Source organism: Pongo abelii, chromosome 6, assembly GCF_028885655.2.
Source record: "Pongo abelii isolate AG06213 chromosome 6, NHGRI_mPonAbe1-v2.0_pri, whole genome shotgun sequence".
NCBI lineage: Eukaryota > Metazoa > Chordata > Mammalia > Primates > Hominidae > Pongo > Pongo abelii.
This window is the reverse complement of record NC_071991.2, coordinates 84,057,017-84,082,649: the sequence shown is the minus strand read 5'-3', so window position 1 is coordinate 84,082,649 and position 25,633 is coordinate 84,057,017. Positions and strand designations below refer to the sequence as shown.

The window sequence follows — 25,633 nt, the reverse complement described above, 5'->3', positions numbered from 1 at the left end:
CTCTTTTAGGGCAGGCCTGGTGGTGACAAAATGTCTCAGCATTTGCTTGTCTGTAAAATATTTTATTTCTCCTTCACTTATGAAGCTTAGTTTGGCTGGATATGAAATTTTGGGTTGAAAATTCTTCTTTAAGAATGTTGAATATTGGCCCCCACTCTCTTCTGGCTTGTAGAGTTTCTGCCAAGAGATCCGCTGTTAGTCTGATGGGCTTCCCTTTGTGGGTAACCCGACCTTTCTCTCTGGCTGCCCTTAACATTTTTTCCTTCATTTCAACTTTGGTGAATCTGACTATTATGTGACTTGGAGTTGCTCTTCTCGAGGAGTATCTTTGTGGCGTTCTCTGTATGTCCTGAATCTGAATGTTGGCCTGCCTTGCTAGATTGGGGAAGTTCTCCTGGATAATATCCTGCAGAGTGTTTTCCAACTTGGTTCCATTCTCCCCGTCACATTCAGGTACACCAATCAGACGTAGATTTGGTCTTTTCACATAGTCCCATGTTTCTTGGAGGCTTTGTTCGTTTCTTTTTCTTCTTTTTTCTCTAAACTTCCCTTCTCGCTTCATTTCATTCATTTCATCTTCCATCACTGATACCCTTTCTTCCAGTTGATCGCATCGGCTCCTGAGGCTTCTGCATTCTTCACGTAGTTCTCGAGCCTTGGCTTTCAGCTTCATCAGCTCCTTTAAGCACTCCTCTGTATTGGTTATTTGAGTTATACATTCGTCTAAATTTTTTTCAAAGTTTTCAACTTCTTTGCCTTTGGTTTGAATTTCCTCCTGTAGCTCGGAGTAGTTTGATCGTCTGAAGCCTTCTTCTCTCAACTCGTCAAAGTCATTCTTCATCCAGCTTTGTTCCGTTGCTGGTGAGGAACTGCGTTCCTTTGGAGGAGGAGAGGTGCTCTGCTTTTTAGAGTTTCCAGTTTTTCTGCTCTGTTTTTTCCCCATCTTTGTGGTTTTATCTACTTTTGGTCTTTGATGATGGTGATGTACAGATGGGTTTTTGGTGTGGATGTCCTTTCTGTTTGTTAGTTTTCCTTCTAACAGACAGGACCCTCAGCTGCAGGTCTGTTGGAGTTTGCTAGAGGTCCACTCCAGACCCTGTTTGCCTGGGTATCAGCAGCCATGTCTGCAGAACAGCGGATTTTCGTGAACCGCGAATGCTGCTGTCTGATCATTCCTCTGGAAGTTTTGTCTCAGGAGTACCCGGCCGTGTGAGGTGTCAGTCTGCCCCTACTGGGGGGTGCCTCCCAGTTAGGCTGCTCGGGGGTCAGGGGTCAGGGACCCACTTGTGGAGGCAGTCTGCCCGTTCTCAGATCTCCAGCTGCGTGCTGGGAGAACTACTGCTCTCTTCAAAGCTGTCAGACAGGGACATTTATGTCAGAGGTTACTGCTGTCTTTTTGTTTGTCTGTGCCCTGCCCCCTGAGGTGGAGCCTACAGAGGCAGACAGGCCTCCTTAACCTGTGGTGGACTCCACCCAGTTCGAGCTTCCTGGATGCTTTGTTTACCTAAGCAAGCCTGGGCAATGGCGGGTGCCCCTCCCCCAGCCTCGCTGCCGCCTTGCAGTTTGATCTCAGACTGCTGTGCTAGCAATCAGCGAGACTCCGTGGGCGTAGGACCCTCCGAGCCAGGTGCGGAATATAATCTCCTGGTGCGCCGTTTCCTAAGCCTGTCAGAAAAGCGCAGTATTAGGGTGGGAGTGACCCGATTTTGCAGGTGCCGTCTGTCACCCCTTTCCTTGACCAGGAAAGGGAACTCCCTGACCCCTTGGGCTTCCCGAGTGAGGCAATGCCTCGCCCTGCTTTGGCTCGCGCATGGTGCGCTGCACCCACTGTCCTGCGCCCACTGTCTGGCACTCCCTAGTGAGATGAACCCGGTACCTCAGATGGAAATGCAGAAATCACCCGTCTTCTGCGTCGCTCACGCTGGAAGCTGTAGACTGGAGCTGTTCCTATTCGGCCATCTTGGCTCCTCCCCCATGAATATTATTTTCTAGATGAGAAACCCTCAGTTGTCATTAAAAGACTTGCCAAGTTCTAGACTAGCTCCATCTTAAGTGCTCTTTCAACTCACTAAACTATATTGCATTAATTATTCTGTCATAGGAAACAAGATCTATACGTAACACTGAATTACACTGGTCAAGTTCAGAGTAGACAAAATAATAGATGAGCTATCATTTCAGAAATAGGAAATATCACTAAAAACTATGATGACCTAAAATTAAGTTGATAATGTTAAAGCTGAAGCCAAACTCTTAGGGTAGGAATCGAAGGGTTCAGCCCTACCTAGCTATACAGCTTTACATCTGCTTATTCCCTGTGCAGATCCCCAGCTTCAATCAAACTCATTGTGCTTAAAAACACTTTGATGATGTAGCCTTAGTTATGCAATTCCTAAGTTTGCCTTTATCCTGTCACCTATAGGAAACCATTGGAGATTTTTATAGAAGGTAATTTAATGACTACTACTACCCCTTCACCTATAACTTAAATATGGTCAGATCTTGAACCCTGGTATCCCTGAAGCTGACTGTAATACCCCATGCCCTAATAGAGGCCATTCTCCTTATTTCTCTCCAAATGAGATATTTTAATGTTGGACCTGATTACCAGCATGTGTACCTTATATTAGAAGGTATGCATATTGAACCTAGATTCCAGCAGCTGTTTTAAACCTTTCTCCCGCTTCCTTTGTCTCTTCTCACCATCAGGGAAATCTAGTGTAGAGGGACCAGTGGACCTTGTGATTTACATGTGGTCCAGCTTAATAATTTGAGTTACGAGATTGCATAGAGATGAGATGTTTGGTGCCAAAAATCATAGTAAATAGCATTGATTTTTCTTGGAGTGGCCTTTGTATTTATTTTCTAGAGGACAACTGGTCCTTCAAGGGTTTGTGAATTTAGGATAGTATCCGTATTTTTTTTTTTTTTTTTTTTTTTTGAGATGGAGTTTCGCTTTTGTTGCCCAGGCTGGAGTGCAGTGGTGCGTTAGCAGCTCGCTGCAACTTGTGCCTCCTGGATTTAATCGATTCTCCTGCCTCAGCCTCCCAAGTAGCTGGGATTACAGGCATGCACCACCATGCCCAGCTAATTTTGTATTTTTAGTAGAGATGGGGTTTCACCATGTTGGTCAGGCTGGTCTCGAACTCCTGACCTCAGGTGATCTGCCCGCCTCAGCCTCCCAAAGTGCTGGGATTACAGGCGTGAGCCACCGCGCCCAGCTTATTATCCTTATTTTATTCCATTTGTTGCTTTATTTTATTGGGTGATTAATAACCCATACTGCTATGTGTACATCTTCAAGGGTTTCTTTGAGAAAATACTATTTAGAATATATCCAGAATCCAAACAACTTCTCAACACCTCTATTGCTACGGTCCTGGTACAAGAACCTATCAGCTGTTGCCTGGTTTACCCTAGTGACCTGCAAATTGGTCTTCCTGTTTCTATTCATGCCTTCCTACAGTCTCTTCCCAAACACCGGAGCTAGAATTTTTTTCGCCTTTTTATTTTTAAGTAATTTTAGACTTATGGAAAGGTTGCAAAAATAGTACAGAGAGTTTCTGTATGCCTTTCACCCTAATGTTAACACCTTGCATAACCATAGTTGTCAAAAGTAAGAAATTAACATTGGTACAGTACTACTAACTAAACTATTTACTGTGTTTAGATTTCACCAGTTTTCCATTAATGTCATTTTATCCATTTCAGAATCCAGTCTAGGGCCCTATATGGCATTTAGTTTTCATTCTCCTTAGTCTCCTTTAAACTGTGAACAGTTGTGCTGTCTTTTCTTGTTTTGATGGCCTTGACACTTTTGAAGAGTACTAGCCAGTTATTTGTAGAACATCTCTCAACTTGAGTTTCTGTGATATTTTCTCTTATTAGGTTGATGTTATAAATTTTTTCACAAGAGTGCTACAGAACTTATGTGCCTTTTTTAGTGCATCAGGTTGGGGTACAGGATGTCAGTAGGTTACAGGTGGTGTTTCCTGGTCAGAGTATTATCTCCTGTGCTTCTCCACTGTGAATTACTGTTTTTCACATTCTAATTATGAAATATATTGGGGGAGATGCTTTGCATCCATGCAAATATCATGTTTCTTCTCAAACTTCTGTCCACAAATTTTAAAATTCATCTATCTAGTGCAGTAAGGCAAGAAAAATAAATTGAAGACTTGCAAATAAAAAAGGAAAAAAAAAGTCCAGGCGCAGTGGCTCATGCCTGTAATCCCAGCACTTTGGGAGGTCAGGGTGAGCAGATTATGAGGTCAAGAGATCGAGACCATCCTGGCTAACATGGTGAAACCCCATCTCTACTAAAAATACAAAAAAATTAGCCAGGCGTGGCGGCGTGTGCCTGTAGTCCCAGCTACTTGGGAGGCTGAGGCAGGAGAATGGCCTGAACCTGGGAGGTGGAGCTTGCAGTGAGCTGAGATTGCGCCACTGCACTCCAGCCTGGGCGACAGAACAAGACTCCGTCTCAAAAAAAAAAAAAAAAACCTGCCACCATTCATGGATAATACAAATCTACTTTAGACAATCTCAAAAAATCCATGAAAAAAAAAAACCAAAATCTAGAACTAATAAGTGAATATATCACATTTGCAGAATACAGGGCCGATATACAAATTCAATTGTATTTCTATATTCTAGATATGAACACTTGGCATTTGACATTTTCTAAAGCACCATTCATAATAGCATCCCCACAAAATAGATACTTAGGTATAAACTTGACAAATATTGTACCATTTGTGTGATGCAAACTACAAAACTCTCATTGAAAATCAATTACAGAAGACATAAATAGAAATACCATGTTCATGGATTAGGAGACTTAATATTATTAAAATGTTTGTTCTCCCAGTAATCAAGACAATATAGTATTGCTAAAAAGAGAGACACACAGAAAAATAGATCACAGTCAATTGGCTTTTTACGAAGATTCAAAGGGAACTCAATGGAGAAAGGACAATCTTTTCAACAAATGGTGCTGGAACTATTGGAAAACACCTTATATACAAATTTGCTCAAAGTGAAATATTTGCAAATTACATTTCTAACAAAGGACTTTTTATAGCATCTATATGGATCTCAAATTTATTAATATTTCATCTTAAAAATGGGCAAAAGATTTATTTAAACAGACACTTCACAAATCAAGATGTATGCATGGCACATAAGCATGAAGCATGTTCAACATCATTCATCATTAGGGAAATGAAAATGAAAACGGTTGTACAATACAACTACACATCCATTATAATGGCTACCAAAAAAGAAAAAAAAAATCCCACTAACTAGAAACTGACAATTCCAAATGCTGACCAGGGTTCAGAATAACTCTGAATGCTCTGAATCCTGGTACATTTGCTCTGAAAACCAATTTGGTGGTTTCTTATAAAGTTAAACATATGACTTAGTACATATCCCAGCAGTTCCACTCTTAGATATTTACTCAAGAGAAATTAAAACTTATGTTCATTTAAAGCCTATATATGAATGTTATGGCAGCCTTAATAATAATTGCCCCAACTGGAAACAACCAAGTTGTCCTTCAGTAAGTGAATGATTAAACAAGTAGTGGTATACCCATACAGTGGAATACTATTCAGTAATAATAAGGGTTGAACTATTGATTTATGTATTAACATGGATAAATCTTAGTGCATTTTGCTTAAAATGTTAAGCAAGAGCTAAGAAATATCAAGCTCAAAAACCTGCACACACAATAAATCAAAGCCTTACAGTGTTCATCTGTGTATCCCCACTGAAATATAAACTCCATAAATGTAGTGATTTTTATCCGTTTGTTCATTTGTATTTTTTGACTGAAGAAAGTAGATATTAATACTGCTGGTTTACAGTTGAGGAAACATCTCAAAGAGGTTAAGTTACTTGGTAAACTAGATAACAAGCTGACTTCTACCACACTGCTCCTCAGCATCACATTTCTGGCCGCTACTTATGGCTTAGCATAGTTTCAAAATCAGTCCGTGGTTCTAAACTCTGACATGCATTATAATCAACTGGGAAGCTTTTAAATTTCCCACTCTGGCCTCGTCCCCCTTAAGACCAGTTGAAATCATCTCCTCAGGTGATTCTGATGCACAGGGACAAAATTACCATTGGTCAATAAATGCATGTTGACTGGGGGAATGAATAGGTTGAGAGCTTGGTATTTTATTTGCCCACATGCTTTTTGTCCACTGACTTTTCTTTTTTCTGCTGTCTTGTTTTCTTTCTTTACCTTATCTTTTGAAAGTTAAGTCTGGCTCTATCACCCAGGCTGGAGTTGGGTAGCACTATCTCAGCTCACTGCAACTTCCGCCTCCTGGGCTCAAGCCATTCTTCCACCTCAGCCTCTCAAGTAGCTGGGACTACAGAGGCACATCACCACACCTGGCTAATTTTTGTATTTTTTGTAGAGACAGAGTTTCGCCATGCTGGCCAGGCTGGTCTTGAACTCCTGGGCTCAAGCGATCCTCCTGCCTCAGCCTCCCAAAGTTCTGGAATTACAGGCGTAAGCCACTGTGCCCAGCCCATCCTCTCCTTTTCTTGAAGTATTATTACAGTAACCATTAGAGCATTTCTTTGGAATTTGAGCTTTCTGGAATCTTAGAAAGTCATCTGTTTGATTTCAACTTGGAGTGGGATGGGGTTGTGTTGGGACCTGCTGCCTGAATGAACTTCCTGCCTGTTTCTTTACTGGCTAAAGCATTTAGTTGTAGATTTAAGGTTGTTGTTATCAGTAGTGCAGATAATTGCAGAAGACTAAATTGAGTATATGTATGAAAGTGTGTGTGTGTGTGTGTGTGTATGTTTGTGTGTGTGTGTGTGTGTGTGTGTGTGTGTGTATTGGGACCTGCTGCCTGAATGAACTTTCTGCTTGTTTCTCTACTGGCTATAGAGTTTAGTTGTAGATTTAAGGTTGTTATTATCAATAGTGCAGATAACTGCAGAAGACTAAATTGAGTATGAGTGTGTGTGTGTGTGTGACCTAGATCCAGTTAAAATGAAGATTGGGAATTCAGTTATATACTTTTATATAGTTACTATTTTTACTAAAAATACTTTTATGGGAACAGTTGAATTAGGATTTGGTTATTTATTTGTGAAGAACTTCATCTTCTGTAAAAGATTTCTGGGAGTAGTTTGTTAATTTAAGTACTGTTGAGTTTTTGTTACAGATTATTAACCTATCAATGGTGCAGTTGGGAGACAGAGATTTGAAGCTAGAATTATACACTTATTTGTGGGAGTTGAAAGTTAAAATAATTGAAGCCATGGAGATAGAAAGTAGAAGAATGGTTACCAGAGGCTGGGAAGGGTTGTTGTGGGGTGAAGGGGAACTGGGGATGGTTGATGGGTACAAAAAAAATAGAAAGAATGACTAAGATCTTGCTATCACAGTAGAGTGATTATAGAATTTATTTTACATTTTAAAATAACTAGAAGAATATAATTGGGCTGGGTGCAGTGGCTCACACCTGTAATCTCAGCACTTTGGGAGGCCAAGGTGGGCAGATCTCCTGAAGTCAGGAGTTCGAGACCAGCCTGGCCAAAATGGCGAAACCCCGTCTCTACTAAAAATACAAAAATTAGAAGGTTGTGGTGGCGTATGCCTCTAGTTCCAGCTACTCGGGAGTCTGAGGCATGAGAATCGCTTGAACTTGGGAGGCGGAGGTTGCAGTGAGCTGAGATCATATTGCTCCACTCCAATTTGGGCAACAGAGCGAGATCCCGTCTCAAAAAAAAAAAAAAAAAAGAGTATAATTGGTTTGTTTGTAACACAAGGACAAATGCTTGAGGTGGTGGATACCCCATTTACCCTGGTGTGATTATTATGCATTGCATGCCTGTTTCAAAATATCTCATGTACTTCCTAAATATATACACCTACTATGTATCCACAAAAGTAAAAATTTTAAAAAAGAAAGCTAGAGTTATAAAGGCATTCACAATTAAAAGTTAATCAGAAATTAAGTAAAGCTTTCTGGAGTCCATCAACAGGCTACATTTTTCTTTTTTTTTTTTTTTTTTTTTTTTGTGAGAGTCTCACACTGTGGCCTGGGCTGGAGCGCAGTGGCGTGATCTCGGCTCACTGCAAGCTCCGCCTCCCAGGTTCAACCGATTCTCCTGCCGCAGCTGCCTGATTAGCTGGTATTACAGGCACCCGCCACCATGCCTGGCTAATTTTTTGTATTTTTAGTAGAGACGGGGTTTCACTATGTTGGCCAGGCTGGTCTTGAACGCCTGACCTCGTGATCTACCTGCCTCAGGCTCCCAAAGTTCTGGGATTACAGGCGTGAGCTACCACACCTGGCCCAGGCTACATTTTTCTTCTTCTCATTAAATACTTATTAAGTGCTGTGCTTTACTACTCAAAGATGATGAAACCTTGCCCAGGTTTTCCTGTAAAGAATTAGAAGCCCAAAATAAGGAATTCTTTTCACCTGTTTGGTACTCCGGTGCTTGCCTCATGAAGCTCTATACATAGACATATTTTGGAGTTCCAGAATATTACTTAAGGTTTTGATTCAGACAAAGAGGGACCAATCACCTCAGGCAATAATAGCTGTGGCTAGGGAAAAGTAAAAGGATACGTGTGGCAAATTTCTAGGCAAGGTTTGTGAAGATAAATCTGAGGGGAATTGAGCTGTGACCGTTTAGATGATGCATTTCTTAGTGACTTTCAGGCTCATGGATCAAAATTTTAAAATGAAACAGATATGAAAATAACTGAAAGCCACAAAATGACTTCTCAATGCCATTATCCTTTTCAACAGAGTAACAGTAATATTTAATGCACATTTAGAGTATTATTGATTTTTTTTAAAAAACTTGTTGCTTTAAATGAGTACCCCATGATAACATTACTTTCTTAGATATTTCCTTTTTTTACTTCTTAGATACAAATTATTTTTCTTATAGAATATTTCACTAAAGTAGTAATATAAATCTCAGAAAATGTGCTATTTATTAATCTAATCCAGAACTTTGAAAATGTTTATAATTTGAGTGGTATTCTATCAAGGACCAAAACAACTGAAAGTTTCCAAATAGTAGCTGTAGTATATTGTGTATAGTATGGGAGAGAAGGATTTGCTCCTCTTATTTAAGATGAAACAATAAAAGTATAATATTTTAGGCTGAAGGTTTAGCAACCCTCTGAAAAATTAAATAAAAACTTAATTATGTCATATGATCCAATTAATGTATACATGTTTATGTTGTATATATGCATACATATTTTATACACACAGACACACACATACACATTTAAATAGGGTGGTTTTGTATCCAAATGCTACCAGTGGTTTTCTTGCAGTAAACCATGAGGTAAACCATGAGCTTTTAAATTCTTTCTCTTTGTTCATATATTCAAAAAGTTCTACTGTATGTATGTATTTGCATATTTAAAGTTAAAAAAATCAATAATAACCCTTTAAAAACCCAAATGGTAACCTCATTACATATAGTAGTGGGCCAGAAAATGTGCTGCTATAGTAAGTAGGTAGTTAATGCGTACCTCCAGAATAGGCTTGGCAAACATCTTACCCTGATATTTAGCTGCAGGGCTCCAGAAGCCTTTTATACAGTGGTGTCTGCACATTGAAAATCACATAAGGAGCTTAAATACCCGTGCCTGGGTGCTTCCCCTAGAGACTCTGATTTTTGTTATGAGATGTAGTTTGGTCAGTAGGACTCTGAAGTTCCCCAGGTTATTATAATATACAGCCAAGGTTGAGAACTACCTTACACAAAGCCTATGTTGAACACTGTGCATATTATTTTCACCTGTGTTTGTTGTTGTTATTGTTGTTGTTTGTTTTGAGATGAGATCTGGCTCTGTTGCCCAAACTGGTTTCAAACTCCTGGGTTCAAGTGATCCTCCTGCCTCACCCTCCCGAGTAACTGGGATTATAGGCACGTGCCACCACACCCTTCACCTGTTTTTAAAGCTATGTTTTAGTGTCCAGCCTCCCACTGAATTAATAGAGTAACATGAAAGACTGTTGTATTCTTTGCCTCTAAGTTTTCCTCCCTCTGTTCTATCTTCTACATGGTCACGATAATTTTCTAAAGCATGAAATAATTATATCATTGCCCTGTATAAAAGCCTTTAATTAACTTTTCTTTTCAGGTTAAAGTGTAAGTTCCTTATCCGGTCCCAACCTATTTTTTCTTTTATCTCTTGTTAGTCTAATGCTAGAGACTCTGAACTCTATTCATACTTAACTGTTCCTTGTGTAGGCCTTTTTTTCATACCTGCCTTTGCATATGCTGTTTTCTTTGTCACTAATTTTCGTCATAGCTCAAGAATAGATCCAGAAACAACGTTTATTGGAATAGAATGAAACTAGCATTTATTGGACTCATTAACTAAGGACTGTAGTAGGTACTTTAAGTAACTCTTATAATCCTCATACCCATACCTAAGAAATGGTCATTTTCCATGCTGTACAGATGGGAATCTGAGGCTTTTAGGGGATGAATAACTTGCTTAAAATTACATAACTAGTTGTAGGCAAATATGGTATTTTGAACTTCATGTCCAGTGTTTGTTTCTATGACCTTCCCCCACCCACTTCACATTGCTTCAGTAGTAAATAAATTAACAATCACATTGCCCATGTGATGATTATCATAACCTTTTTCCAGACATAGTATGCATAAACATTTGATGTTTTCAGACTTAAATTCTGTATAGCAGAAAGAAATAAATTTAATGGTCTTAAATGGTAGAATAATCACTGTATTGTTCTGTGTATAATCAGTTTTAGTACTTTTCTGTGATGATCTGAGTATCATTGAATTGTGTATTCCTGTATGTTTACATTTTAAGTCTTTTCTGTGATGTCCTCATAAAGTACTGAGCAGTTTCACTTTTCCGTTACTGCATTTTAACACCTCTTCTGCAGTTCTTGTTTGGGCAAAATTTCTTACATTTTTCACTATCCCACAAATTGGCTGAGTAAGATTTATACATAATTTATACAGAAATTTAAGTGTTTTCAACCATAAAATTCAGTCAAGCTCATTTTCTGCCATGTGAAGAGGAAAATTGAAAAGTTATATATGTAGATAATTTTTGTAATCCAAAGGACAGCCTGTGAAACCTTAACAGTCTCTGTGTGAGAAAGTATTACAGTTTAACAATAAGTTAATTTGGACAGTGTTAAAAATTTGAGATTTTTTTTGGCTGTTAAGATAAATTTGGTAAAATGTAATATAGTTGGTTCCCTTATCAATGATTCCCAGATTTTTGTTTTAGTGTTCCTAATTGTGTTATTGTTTCTTTTGTGATTATTGTTTTACAATCTAATTTGAATAACTTTTCCTTCATTAGAATGTGAAAGATGTTGCAGAAGTGTTCCAGAAGTGGCTGAAGATAGAAGGAAAAAAGTGCCACTGCCTATCAGAAAAAACAAAATAAAACATGGGAAATACAACCACCAAATTCCGTAAAGCACTCATCAATGGTGATGAAAACCTGGCCTGCCAAATATATGAAAACAATCCTCAGCTAAAAGAATCTCTTGATCCAAATACATCTTATGGGGAGCCCTACCAGCACAATACTCCATTACATTATGCTGCTAGACATGGAATGAATAAAATATTAGGGTAAGTATTACTGTAAATAATTGGTATTAGTTGTTTAAAATTTTATATTTTCCCTTCCAAAACTGGGTCTTCCCCATGTTAATGACACCAGCATATTATGCTGATATAATAATGGCAAATGTTTATTGAGGGCTTACTGTTTAATAGAGCTATTAGCAGTGCTGTACATGCATTATCTGAATCCTCATTACACTTTTATGAGGTAGTTTATTGTCTGTATTTTATAGGTGAGAAAACTGAAGCACAGTAAGGTCTCACAACTTGTAACTGGCGAAGCTTGTTGCCCAGGTAGACGACTGTAAGCTTTGGGCTCTTAACCACTGTACTGACAGCCTCTTATTTGTGTAGTCGTATCAGTTTATGCGTCAGGGCTGCCTGTCACTTATTAGCAAAGCAAATTACTTTGTCACTCTGGACTGCAGTCTTCTTATCTGTATAATGGATATTTACCTCACAGAACTTGTAGGACAATTAAACAGTTAATGTGTTACATGTCTATTATGCTGCCTAACATACAATATACACTTGCTAATGTTTATTATTTCTCACCGCTATAATCCTTAATATCTTTAAATCATCCTTGATTTACTCTTCTCCTTTACCACCATGCTACTAAGTTCACTAAGTCTTACTCTTGGATTTACTTCTTTCCATTCCTTTTGCCCTAAACTTATTTCACTCTTGATCATCCCCTGCTCCTAACACTTAAAAGTATCTGGCATCTAAATGGTTTTTTTTACAAGTCTCTTCTTATAGTCTAATGTCCAGATTAATTTTACTAAAGCATAGCCTTTCAGTGTTCTTTCTGTCTTGAGAAAGTTATAATACCTTGTTTTCTACATTATATTCTATTTGGCCTCCAAAACTCTCTTTACTTCTGACTTCATTCTACTCAGTTAGCCTACTCTCTTGTTACTTTCTAACATGATCTTGCCATTCAAACTGGTTGATTGACTTCCCTCTTGCTTTTCCCACTTTTAAGAGTGCCACCCACTTAGCTTCATTCCGGTTGTTTCTGGATTCTCAAATGGCTTCTGTCTTCTCTAATTACCTGTCCTTTAAGTCCTAACTCAGTTTCTGCCTTCTTTGTGAATTCATCCCCAACTACTCTGACCTCCAGTATTCTTTCTGTTCTCTGAAATTCCTACAATTTACATTTAAAATCATATTATTATTATTATTACTAAACTCATCTCTACTAGAATGTAAATATTATAAATACAGTGCTAGACACCTAGTTTGTTCTCAATAGATTGTGGATTACTAATCTATTAAGGCTTTTTAACATGATCTTTTTGTTTTGTTTTGCTTATTTAAGTTGAACATTTTAAGTGAAATTATAAAACTGTTGATGTATTACAAAACTCCTAATATTGGATACTTCAGTAATATTTAATATCAAATATTATATGTGATTAATTAAAACTTATTTATAATACCAATATAAAATGTACTTAAATATTTTTATTACTAAGGTAATGTGTATATTTTAACATAAACCAAGTGGTAAAATACTTTTTAACCCCTTATAGTAGAATTTACAAATATACTTTATATAAGTGGAAAACATTATATAAGAAAGTCATTTAGTCCAGTGATTCTTAAAATGTGTTCTGAGGACTCCTGGATCCAGAGACTCTTTCAAAGGGTACATGAAGTCAAAACTATTTTTATAATTATACCAAGATGTTATTTGCCTTTTATACTGTGTTGGCATTTGCAGTGGCAGTGCAAAAAATAGAGGATAAAACTGCTGGCACCTTTAAGATGAATGAAGGTAGTTGCACCAAACTGTATTAGTAATCATTGTATTCATCACTGTTAGGCACTTGCAGTTAAAAAAAAAAAAAAGCAGTTTCCCCTAAAAAAAATCCTCGATTAAAGCAGTAAAATTAATTTTAATTAATCTCCACCCTTAAGTAACACATCTTTTTAATATTCTGTGACAACTTCAAAGTATGCATAAAGCATTTCTGCTACATACCAAAATACGAGACGATGGCTCTGAGGAAGCGCACCTGTGCTGTTGTTTGAGTTGTGAGTTGAACTGCATACTTTTTTAATGGAACAGCATTTTACAACTAGCAACAACAAGAAAACAATGGTTGTTTAGACTTGGGTACTTAGCCAACATTTTCTTGAAAATGAATTGAGTCTTTCAATTCAGGGAAAACTACTGCCAGTTATTTGTTGCTAATGATAAAATTTGAGCTTTCAAGTGATTATTAAAATCCAGGAAAACTTATATTCACTACCTTCAGCTCAACAACTTCTCAACACAGACTTTTCTGATAAGATTGACGATGATAGCTTTTTATATTGTTTAATGAAATGTGACATCTGGAAGATCTGCATAACTCAGTGAATCAATATTTTTCAGAAGATCAGTGTATGATTTTTTAAAATTATGTATGGGTGAAAGATATATTCAAAATGTAAAATAGACCAATGGACTTTAATGTAACAGTACAAAAAGGTCATTGATATCATTTCAGATACTACATTGCAACTAATCTTTAAGAAATTACTGACATTCAATTTTTGGTATAGTATCAAATATGAATATTCACTATTATCTGAGACAGATATTTAAAAACATTTCTCCCTTTCCTAACTATATAAAGGCTGGATTTTCTTTATATAGTTAAACCAAAACAATACATTACAACAGATGGAATCCTGTGAAAATCCAGCTATCTTCCATTAGACTAGACATTAAAAGAGATTTGTAAACATGTAAAACAATGCTGCTCTTTTCACTTAATTTTTTAAAATATAGTTATTTTTATTTAAAAATGTTGTTAATATATAATGGGTTTATTTTTAAAATTAATGTATAACCCATATAAACAAAAACTCTTAGGAACCTACAGTAATTTTTTTTTTTTTTTTTTCTGAGACAGGGTCTTGCTCTGTTGCCCAGGCTGGAGTGCAGTGGCACAATCACAGCTCACTGCAGCCTCGACCTCAGGCTCAAGCAATTTTCCTGCCTCAGCCTCCTGAGTAGCTGGGACTACAGGCATGTGCCACTATGTCTGGCCAATTTTTTTAAATTTTTTGTAGAGATGGGATTTCGCCATGTTGGCAGATAGATCTTGAACTCCTGAGCTCAAGCAGTCCACCCTTCCTCGGCCTCCCAAAGTGCGGGGACTTACAGGCATGAGCCGCCACACCTGGCCAGTAATTTTTAAAATCGTATAAGGGTCTTGTTAACCTAAAATATTATAAGAACTGCTGATCTGGTTCCTCCAAGCAGAAATATGTCTGTCTGTCCCTGTCATGTGGTTATCATTCTATTGAATGCGTATTTAAAGACCTACAGGAAATATGATTGTATATTCTCTTTTACTTACCAGTTTGGGTTACTTTTATGATACTTAACTTTATACTTATGTTTTTACAACTTCTACCGAAAGTCTTTGGATATTTTGTTTTTTCTTTTCTGGTTTGAAGGACAATGGCTCATAATTTTTTAATTAAAGCTTTTAACATATTAAGCTAGAAACAGAAATTACCTTATTGTTCTCATTTCCTGAGAATAAACAACCCTAATTCTTTAATCGTATATTCTTTTGTCTTTGGAAATTTATTTAGATAGTACAGAGAGAATCACAAATCAATTTTTTTCCAGGTTTATTTAGGTATAGTTGACAAATAAAAATTGTATATATTTAAGGTATACAATGTGATGTTTTAATATATATGTATATATACATTGTGAACTGATTATGACAGTTAAGCTACTTAACATATTTATCTCCTCAAATAGTTTTTCTGTGTTGTGAAAATACTTAAATTATACTTTTGTAGCAAATTTCAAGTATATAATATATAATTATTAACTATAGTTACCATGCTGTTTATTAGGTCTCCAGAACCTAATTCATCTTCTAACTGAAAACTTGTACCCTTTGACAAACATCCCCCCATTTTCTTTACCCCTGACCCTGGTTAACCACCATTCTAGCCTCTGTTCCTGAGTTCAACTTTTTAAAATTCTACATATAAGTGAGATCTTGCACTCATTTGTCTTTCTGTGTATAATGCATTTCACTTAGCAAAATGTCCTGTAGGTTCATCTATGTCGAAAATGGCAGGATTTCCTTCTTTTTTAAGACTGAATAATATTCCATTGTATATATGCCACATATTCTTTATCCATTCACCCATTGATGGATATTTAGGTTGTTTCTGTATCTTATCTATTATAAATAATGCTGTAGTGAACATGGGAGTACTGATATCTCTTTGGTGTTTGTGATTTTATTTCCTTGGATATATACCCAGAAGTAAGATTCCTGGATCATATGGTAGTTCTGTTTTTAATGTTTTACTCAACTTCCGTACTGTTTTCCATAATGGTTGTACCAATTTACATTTCCATAAGCAGTGTACCAGGGTTCCCTTTCCACATTTTTGCCATCACTTTCCTTTTTTTTTTTGATAATTGCCATGCAAACAGGTATAAGGTGATATTTCACTGTGATTTTGATTTGCATTTCCGTGATTATTGATGATGTTGAACATTTTTTATATGACTGTTGGTCATTTGTATATCTTGTTTGGAAAAATCATCTATTTAGGCCCTTTGCCCATTTTTTAATTGAGTTATTTGTTTTGTGCTATTGCATTTTATGAGTTCTTTATATAGTTTTTATTCTATTTTTCAGGTGTATGGTTTGCAAATATATTCTCCAATTCTACAGGTTGCCTTTTCATTTTGCGAGATTATTATTTTAAATGATTAATTGATTTTGGAATAAGAAATTAACTCTTTTATACTTTTACATCATGTCAAATAAGGATAAACAGCATTTACTCATCAGCATTAAGTAAAATAACTTTTATTTAATTATTTTTGTTTTAGGCAGGTTAAAATGTTGTGCTGTATTTAATCCTACTTTACTTTCTCACAAGTTGATGACTATTACTTTCTCATGCTGCCTCATATAATCCGGGATGCCTTTCTGAGACTTCATTGTAGACTCCAGCTGAGCTTGGCTAGATTCCTTTTTTCTTTTTTTGAGATGGAGTCTCACTCTGTCACCCAGGCTGGAGTGCAGTGGCGTGATCTTGGCTCACTGCAACCTCTGCCACCTGGGTTCAAGCAGTTCTCCTGCCCCAGCCTCCCGAGTAGCTGGGATTACAGGCGCCTGCCACTACCCCTGGCTAATTTTTGTATTTTTAGTAGAGATGGAGTTTCACTGTGTTGGCCAGGCTGGTCTGGAACTCCTAACCTCAAGTGATCCACTCACCTCAGCCTCCCAAAGTGTTGGGATTACAGGCATAAGCCACTGCATCCGGCCTGGATTCCTAATATATGACATATATATGTAGGCAAAGGTAGATATTCCTAGTCACGGACCTTTTAGCTATAAAGTAAAGCACCCGTTTGGAATAAGACCTTGATTTTTTTCCCATTTCCTTTAGCTATATGGTATCTGCAATAGCAGGCATCACTTTCTTCCTTTCTTAGGTAGAATAATATGGTAATAGATGCACCTTTGCATCTCTCTCTCTCTGAACCCACATGCTGTGTGTTTATATCACATCACAATCACACTGCCTCTTCTGTGGGAAACTAAATCCATACTCATAGCTACTGCTTAATGTATAAAAAAGCCATGGACTTGGAGTCAGTGTGTTCTAATTTGGATATATAATTCATTAGTTGTATCTTCTACAAAACAGCCTCTTTTGCTTATTTGGAAATAAAAGGGGCTTGTCTTTGGGTATAAATAAAATAGAAAATATTTATTAGAGCCTGTCTTTATTAGAGCACATGTTAATATCAAAGTCTGTAGCTTTGAAGATTAGTTAAGATAGAGTTTCCAGTTATTGATTTCTATTTATTGACTGTTTTATATTTTAGGAGCTAAGTTCTTTTCAATAAATTGAAATACAGGTCTCCTCTCCCAACCCCCCCTTATCTTGCATGCAAACCACGTAGGGCAGGGACTTTATCTGTTTTCTTTACAATATCCCTAACTTCTAGAATAGTACCTGGCAAATAATGAATGCTCAATCAATGTTGCATGAAAGAGGATATATCAAAGGAACTGAAGGTTTAAGTATATCTTCCTGGTGGAATAAAAAGAGTTATTGCAAGAAATTGAGGCTCTGGGAGAAAAGACAGTTACTTCAGAGAGAGTTCACTTGAGTATGAGTGCAAGAGAAAGGCCTATTAAATTTAAGAATATGGTATGGGGTCAGATGAGAAGTCATATAGGATGATAGAGCATTAAGAATTATCACAGAAGTAACACAAATTGAGCATCTCTTATTCAAAATGAGTGGGACTAGATTGTTTCAGATTTCAGATTTCTTTGGATTTTGAATATTTGCATTACACTTACCTAGTTGAGCATCCCACATGCAAAAATTTGAAATCTAAATGCTCAAATGAGCATTTTCTTTGAGAGTCACATTGGCACTCAAAACATTTCAGATTGTGGAGCGTTTCAGATTTCTGAATTAGGGATACTCAATCTATAGTAGAAGCCCTTTGAGGGAAACCCATGATTCTGCCACTACTGCCTGTCATTTTGGTTCTGGTCATACTTCCCAGTTTACAAAGTGTATTCACATAAACCATTGAAAGAGAAATGGCTTTCAGAGTGGATGGACTCTCTGAAAGAAGACAGTGTGTATGGAGAAGAACATGGGGGTCAAGAACTGAAACTTGCTTCCAGTAACAGGATAGGAAGTAGAGCCATCATCATGGGTAAAAGAGAAGTTGTTGTACTGAAAAAAATTAAGAGGATTATTGAAAAAGTGTGATTACGGAAGCCAAGGTAATAGAAAAGTCAGGAGGTAAATGAAGCAGTTGGTAATTTTAAAGTTTAGAACAAAAATTAAGGACAATGATGAATAAGTTAGCTCTTAGGAAATTCCTGGTTACATGAGAGAGTGAAACTTCCATGTAGTGATAAAAATAGGGTCATATTGAAGTGGAGAATGAATGTAGAAGAAATAGAGGTAACAGCTATAAACTGGCTGCTTGAGAATTAACAGTGAAAGAATCTAGAAAAAACACGTGACTCCTGGATGGGTTTTTAGAGTCACATGAAAGGGATGGATTTTTTCCCCAGGTTAATGTTTTCCCTACCCCACCTTCCTGTTAATTATCTCCTATCTCTGTTCCAGAATTAACTTCATATGCAAGCAGTTAAAAAAAAAAAAAAACCCATAACTACTAACAAAGTTACAGAAAGGGGTCTAAAACATACATATCGATTTTATACTCATTATTCCATTTATACATTTATGTAAATTTAGGAAGAGTCTCCTTTGAATTTAAACAGATAAGAGGAATCAATAAAATTAGAATATTCAATTTTATAGTTTTAGCATAAAATATTTATGCAGATATGCTACTGTGTCTAATAATTTGAGACTCTTTCTTGAGTAAATATGTATAAAGAAGTTATTTTAATACTTTTACTTCAGAATAATACACTCTGTGTGTTTGGTTTGATTAATGAACCCGGCAGATTGGCAAGAGAGTGTCTCACTCTCTTCTCTATATAGGGAGGATCTAGAGATGTTTAATACTAGAGAGAGCGAGATTGGTCCTTCCATATCAACTGACTTTCTCTCAATTTACGTTAAATTTCTTTGTGATAAGAAGCTGAACTCTCCTGAGCAAACTAAGAGAATAACTGATATATTGGAAATGGGGATAAGAAAGGCTAGATAAATGTGTTTGTACAGGGTATTTACAGAATCAGAATTAGCTTTAATAATTTCTTTCTTAATTAAATTTTTAAGAAAATGAAATCTTTTTTTGTCAATCATGCTTCGTAGAAGAGATACTAATCTTGAATACATTTTAGAGTATGGTTTTAATTTTGGCTATCCACTATAATTCAATCATAAATACAACGAAATATGACTGGGAATTTTATTATCAGCAGTTGAATAGGGAAAATATATATTTTAACTATTAAGCAACATTATGACTGTATAAAAAAAAATACCCATATTCTTGCCTCCCCTAAGCAAATGTTAGAATTATTCCATGTTCCCTTCTAGTTTTTAATCCATGTATATTCAGAAGATTGAGAAGGGAAAGGGAATTCTATTCTTATATTTCCACTTAGCTATAACACTCATGGATAGACTTTAAATGACTATAATTTTCTATTGTACATCAGATTTACGTTTGCCATTTCTATTATTAAATGCTTAAGTGATTTCCAAATTTTTCTGTTCAAAGTAACACTGTATTGATTTTCATTGTTTCTATAAATTTTTGTTTATTTCCCTTAAGATAAAACCTCAGGAGTAGTTTTACTCAGTCAAAGTATGTGAATCATATATTAGTTGTTATGAGCTATTATGTAACTTGCCCGAGGTGACACAGCTAGAAAGTGACAGAACTAGGATTAGAACCTAGCAGTCTGGGACCATGTTCTTAACCAATGTACTGCACTGCTGGCTCAAGAGATCCCCAATCCCATGTCACTGATCTAGGTCATGAGAGTTTAATATGCATCCAATTCATTTATCAAAATTATGGCATGAATTTGCTGTGTGTGTGACACTGTGTTGGGGATTCAAGAAAGAACAGAATATAGGCCCTGCCTTAAAAGCCTATAAACTATTTGGGAGAAGGGAACAGATAGGTAAAAAAGTATGATAAAATGTAATGAGTTATATAATTAGGATGCTATATGAAGACAAAGAAAAGAGTGGCAAACTGAACTGGCGGGGGAGCCTAGTGTAAAGAGGCTTCTAAGTAGTGTTGGGTTTGCTTAAGTGGCCTGAATCAGTTCCTGGGAAACCAAATTGAGCAAGTATTGGAGTGTACTGCCAGCATCAGAAGACCATAAAGGCTACATGGAGCTGTAGAGAAAATAAGCATGTAGAGAAAACCTGAGCAAACTTTACTAAAACTTGGAACCTGGACTAAAAAATGAGCTTTGGAAATTAAATTATGGCTGAACAGAGGTTGAGGACTCCAGAGAGATTTACTGCCTGTGAGATATGTATTTACATTTGAAGGGAGTGAGGAGTGGGTGATCCTCGAGATCATGGAAGTATTCCCTAAGTTGTAAAACCGAGAGATGCTAGTCTTATCTTTCCCCTAGGAAAACTTGTTTTTGCTCAGGGATAGATTCTTCCTCCCACCCACCACCCCGCCCCAGCCCACCCCACCCTCTGGTCTCCAAGAGGGGAGGAGGTCTGTTAATACAAGCCTTCTTCTATAACATCCCAGATTGATATTTTCAGGGTTCCTTGCTGAGTTAATTTCCTGTTGCTGCTGTCACAAAGTGCCACAAATTAGTGGCTTAAAACAACACAAATCTTACAGTTCTGGAGTTCAGAAGACTATAATGGCTCCACTGAACTACTCTAGGTGTTGGCAGCGCTGCATTCCTTTTGGAGGCTCCAGGGTAGAATCCCTTCCCTTGCCTTTTCTAGCTCAACTATTAATCCTGTGACTCATTTTAGGAGCTAGGCACAACTCTTAGATCTGGGTTTGGCAGTAGTAAAGGCAACTCACCTAGACCTATCTTTGAGATAAACCCCGTGGAATTAGATCTTTGTCTTCTAGATCTAACCACAACTCCCCTCAGAAAGTATTATACTGTGTGCTGTGGTCTGAATGGGGCATTGGAGGGTAATTAGATAATGAGATTGGAGCCCTCAGGAATGGGAGTAGTGCACAGAGACATGGTGGGAGTAGTTGCCCCTCCCACCATGTGAGAGAACACGAGAAGGCCTCTATGAGGAATGAGCCCTTACCAGACACTGAATCACCTGGCACCTTAATCTTGGACTTAACAGCATCCACAACTGTGAGAAATAAGTGTTTCTTGTTTATAAGCCATTCAGTTTATGATATTTTTATAATAGCTCAAGCAGATTAAGACATTGTGTAAATATATGCCTTATTATTTCAAAGGTTAGCTGATGACCTTGGTGGAGAGAATTTTCTCTAGATTTAGTCTCAGGCTTACATATTACTTTCTGTGCTTAAATTAGTTGCCACTAATATAGTAGTTGTTGTCACTATTAAATAACTATGTATGCAACAAATAGATCAGAGCAATAAAGGAAGAATTAAAAATTAGTGTGGAATGCTTAATACACCCTTAGGCATCTATATAATTGATATTAATCTGTAAATTACCACTGTGTTTTCTTTTCCTGTCCGTTCCTCACCCCTTATATTTCTCATCTTCCTTTTCCCTTCGTTTCCCTCCCTTTTAATTAGCAAGTAGTATAAAGATATTTACATTTATTTTTCTTAGTATTGTTATTCTAGAATAGAGTTTTTTAAAACTAAGAATTAGTCATTCAAGCTGTTGTAAACCAGACCCTCAGTATAAATTGTATTATCAGTTTAGAAGTAGAGTTTATCTTTTAAATGTGTTATCTTCAATGTATTTCAAGGTAGAAAATAAGCGATTTTCATCCTTTATTTTTCCGTTCCTTTCCATTTTAGGACTTTCCTTGGTAGAGATGGAAATCCAAATAAACGGAATGTGCACAATGAAACATCTATGCATTTGTTGTGTATGGGACCTCAAATTATGATATCTGAAGGAGCCCTTCATCCTCGCTTGGCACGCCCCACAGAAGATGATTTCAGAAGAGCAGATTGTCTGCAGATGATCTTAAAATGGAAAGGAGCAAAACTTGACCAGGGTGAATATGAGAGAGCAGCTATTGATGCTGTTGATAACAAAAAAAACACACCCTTGCACTATGCTGCTGCCTCAGGGATGAAAGCCTGTGTAGAGGTAAATTTTTTTTTTTTTTTTTAATATTCTGCTTTGTAAAATTTATATCCAGGTAATATGTAACTGTCAGTTTTTTGTTTTTTTTTTATTGTCTTAGTAATTTGGTCATTTTTTTTCTCTTTTGTCTTCTAAAAAACCCTTTTAAATAAAGGGCCTCTTTTTTTTTTTTTTTTTTTTTTTAGACAGAGGCTTGCTCTGTTGCCAGGCTGGAGTACAGTGGCGTGATCTTGGCTCACTGCAACCCTCTGCCTCCCAGGTTGAAGAGATTCTCCTGCCTCAGCCTCCTCAGTAGCTGGGACTACAGGCACGCGCCACCACGCCCAGCTAATTTTTGTATTTTTAGTAGAGACGGGGTTTCACCATGTGGGCCAGGATAGTCTCAATCTCTTGACCTCATGATCCACCCACCTCAGCCTCCCAAAGTGCTGGGATTACAGGCGGGAGTCACTGCACCTGGCCAATGGCCTCTTTTAAATAAAGTTATTTCATTGTTTTAGGGAGGGAGAAAGCCCCACAGGTGAACAATCACTTTTGTAGTAAAGTGGAGTCAAGAGCAATTAAAAATTTGTTAATATCTCTTAAGATCTCGGTCATCAATTAAGCACTATCATTTTTAGAGTCATAGTAGAGATATATTCTGCTTTTTTGCTGATTTTTTTGGTCACCAATTTATAAAATTTATACATGTTGAGTATAGCACATTTTTGGCAAGTGGGACCTATAGTTTATGTAGAATTGATGAGCTCACTAAGCAGTGGATAAATATTAACGAATGCATTTATTGGAGTCTTTTTAAAATCACTTGGAATTTTAAAATGCGTATTTTTCTGTTTAATTTGCGTTAAAGTGCTCCTGAATACATACTGTATTATATTGTAATTTTTCCATATATATTTCATGTATAAATATATAGCATTATTTATATCTACAAAATATTTAACAACTAATTAGATAAAATCACGCATATAATATGAAATCTTAACTAAGTTAAGAAATCATATAGTATTGTCACTACTATACATAAAACAGAATAGGTTTTTCTCAGCTACCAACATTCATATCCATCCTTACATATCTCATAGAAGTTCTTTTGCATAGATGTATTTAAATATGTGTGAGGAGCATATTAGACTGGATTACGGAGTATCTTTATTACTAAAAGTATATACCTTTATTGGAAAAGCAATTATCATAATCAGATTAAAATATATACCTGAAAATTTCTTGTTTCCTTAATGTTGTTCATGTATACTTTAGACTTCTAAGTAGATCAATATACCAAAAATATGAATGTTCATTTTCTTATATTAAAAGATTACCATCACTTATATTATTTCTTCAGTATATCTGAAGTGTCAATTCTTTCATTTCTAATATGCTTGTGATCTTATCTTTTGTTTACTGCTAATGTTTGTGATACTTGCTAATCTTTTAGAGTCTTTGTCATTTCATTGAGTTTGTGTAACCTTTACCCATTAGTTAGTTAGTGATGGTCATTAACTTGAAACTATTTTTCAAGCAATACTTTCTTGTTTGTTTGTTGTTTTAAGAGACAAGGTCTCTCTGTGTTGTCCAGGCTGGTCTCAAACTCTTGGGATTAAGCGATCTCCCTGCCTCATCTTCTGGAGTAGCTAGGACTACAGGCACACACATGCCACCAAGCCTGGCTGCAATGTTTTCTAACATTGATTCACTGTGGTGGAAGAATTTCCTAGGATTTGGAGGGTAGGGGCTAATAGCAGAATTCCTGAGGCTTTTTACACAAGCTTCTCTGTACATTGTCCTGTGTTTACCTATTGTGGAAGAATTCCTGCTATAATGACTCACCATTATTGATGGGACTGCATCATATTTCTCAAATGGACTGGAGTAGAAAGTAGATTTTTCTGGATAGTAGCAATAGTGCTCTTAAATATTTTAAATAGGCCGGGCACGGTGGCTCACACCTGTAATCCCAGCACTTTGGGAGGCCGAGGCGGGCAGATCGCAAGGTCAGGAGTTCGACACCAGCCTGGCCAATATGGTGAAACCTCGTCTCTACTAAAAATACAAAAATCAGCCAGGCTTGGTGGTAGGCACCTGTAGTCCCAGCTGCTTGGGAGGCTGAGGCAGGAGAATCGCCTGAACATGGGAGGCAGAGGTTGCAGTGAGTCAAGATGGTGCCACTGCACTCCAGCCTGGGCAACAGAGTGAGACTCCATTTCACAAAAAATAAATAAATAAATAAATAAATAAATAAATAAATAAATATGTATATATATATATATATAAATGCTTTAATATCTTGCTTCCAACTTTATAAGCATTGCTTTAGTAGTTGTTGATTTTGAAGTATGTTGACAATGACATACTTATTAAATTTTTCAAAAAATTGAGAGTGGTGTTTTTACCAGCGTTATTTTTTGCTCAGTGAAAGAAATTAGTGCCAGGTTTATACTGTACTATCTGGCAGGCCTGACAATTTGCCTGATATGTATGCGTGAGCATGTAAATGTGTGTGTGTGCTTTAACTGTTTGACCTATCAGCATATCACATCACATAAACCACATCATTTGATGATTGTTTTCATTTTCTGTATTCAGAAGAGCTCTTTGACTTAATATTAAATATAAAACATTCTAAAAGGAGCCCTATAAATACCTTACATTTATTCTAGTTTTTTATAACATTTCACCATATTTTATTCAGATAAAGCTTATCTTTGATCTGTTATATATACTTGATTATATATACTCTTGTCCAGCCTTAGGCCCTTAATGATTTTTTATTATGCATACTGCTAATTAAACCAGATGAGTTTCTCAGGGAAGCATATATTAACTATCTCCAGAAGCCTTATTTTGTTTTTTTGTACAAGTGCATACAATAAATACAGTTGTCACTTGGTATCCAAGGGAGATTTGTTCCAGGACTCTCTACAGATACGAAAATCCACAGATGCTCAAATCCCTTATAGAAAATGGCACAGTATTTGCATATAACCTACACACATCCTCCTTATACTTTAAATTGTCTCTAGATTGCGTATAATACCTAGTACAATATAAGTATCATTAGGGAATAATGACAAGAAAAAAATGTGGATGTTCAATACAGGCACAACCATCCATATTTGTTTTCCAAATATTTTTTACCTCTGTTGGTTGAATCCAGGGATGTGGACTCTAAGGATGTGGAAACCACAGATAGAGAAGGCTGACTATACATTAAAATATGTGACCTGTTTAACTGTACAACTTAATTCTTA

At 36.6% G+C, this 25,633-nt stretch overlaps 1 protein-coding gene across 8 annotated transcripts in view; it reads left to right on the top strand.

Moving 5' to 3' along the window:
- ANKIB1 (ankyrin repeat and IBR domain containing 1) overlaps window positions 1-25,633 on the top strand; it is a 158,352-nt gene that overhangs the window by 42,831 nt on the left and 89,888 nt on the right. For all 8 annotated transcript variants that reach the window (XM_063725743.1, XM_054559496.1, XM_063725742.1 and 5 more), the window contains exons 2-3: window positions 11,357-11,634; window positions 22,088-22,385. In XM_063725743.1, the coding sequence (XP_063581813.1) occupies window positions 11,447-11,634; window positions 22,088-22,385 (486 nt within the window). In that variant the 5' untranslated portion in view covers window positions 11,357-11,446. The remainder of the gene's footprint in view (window positions 1-11,356; window positions 11,635-22,087; window positions 22,386-25,633) is intronic.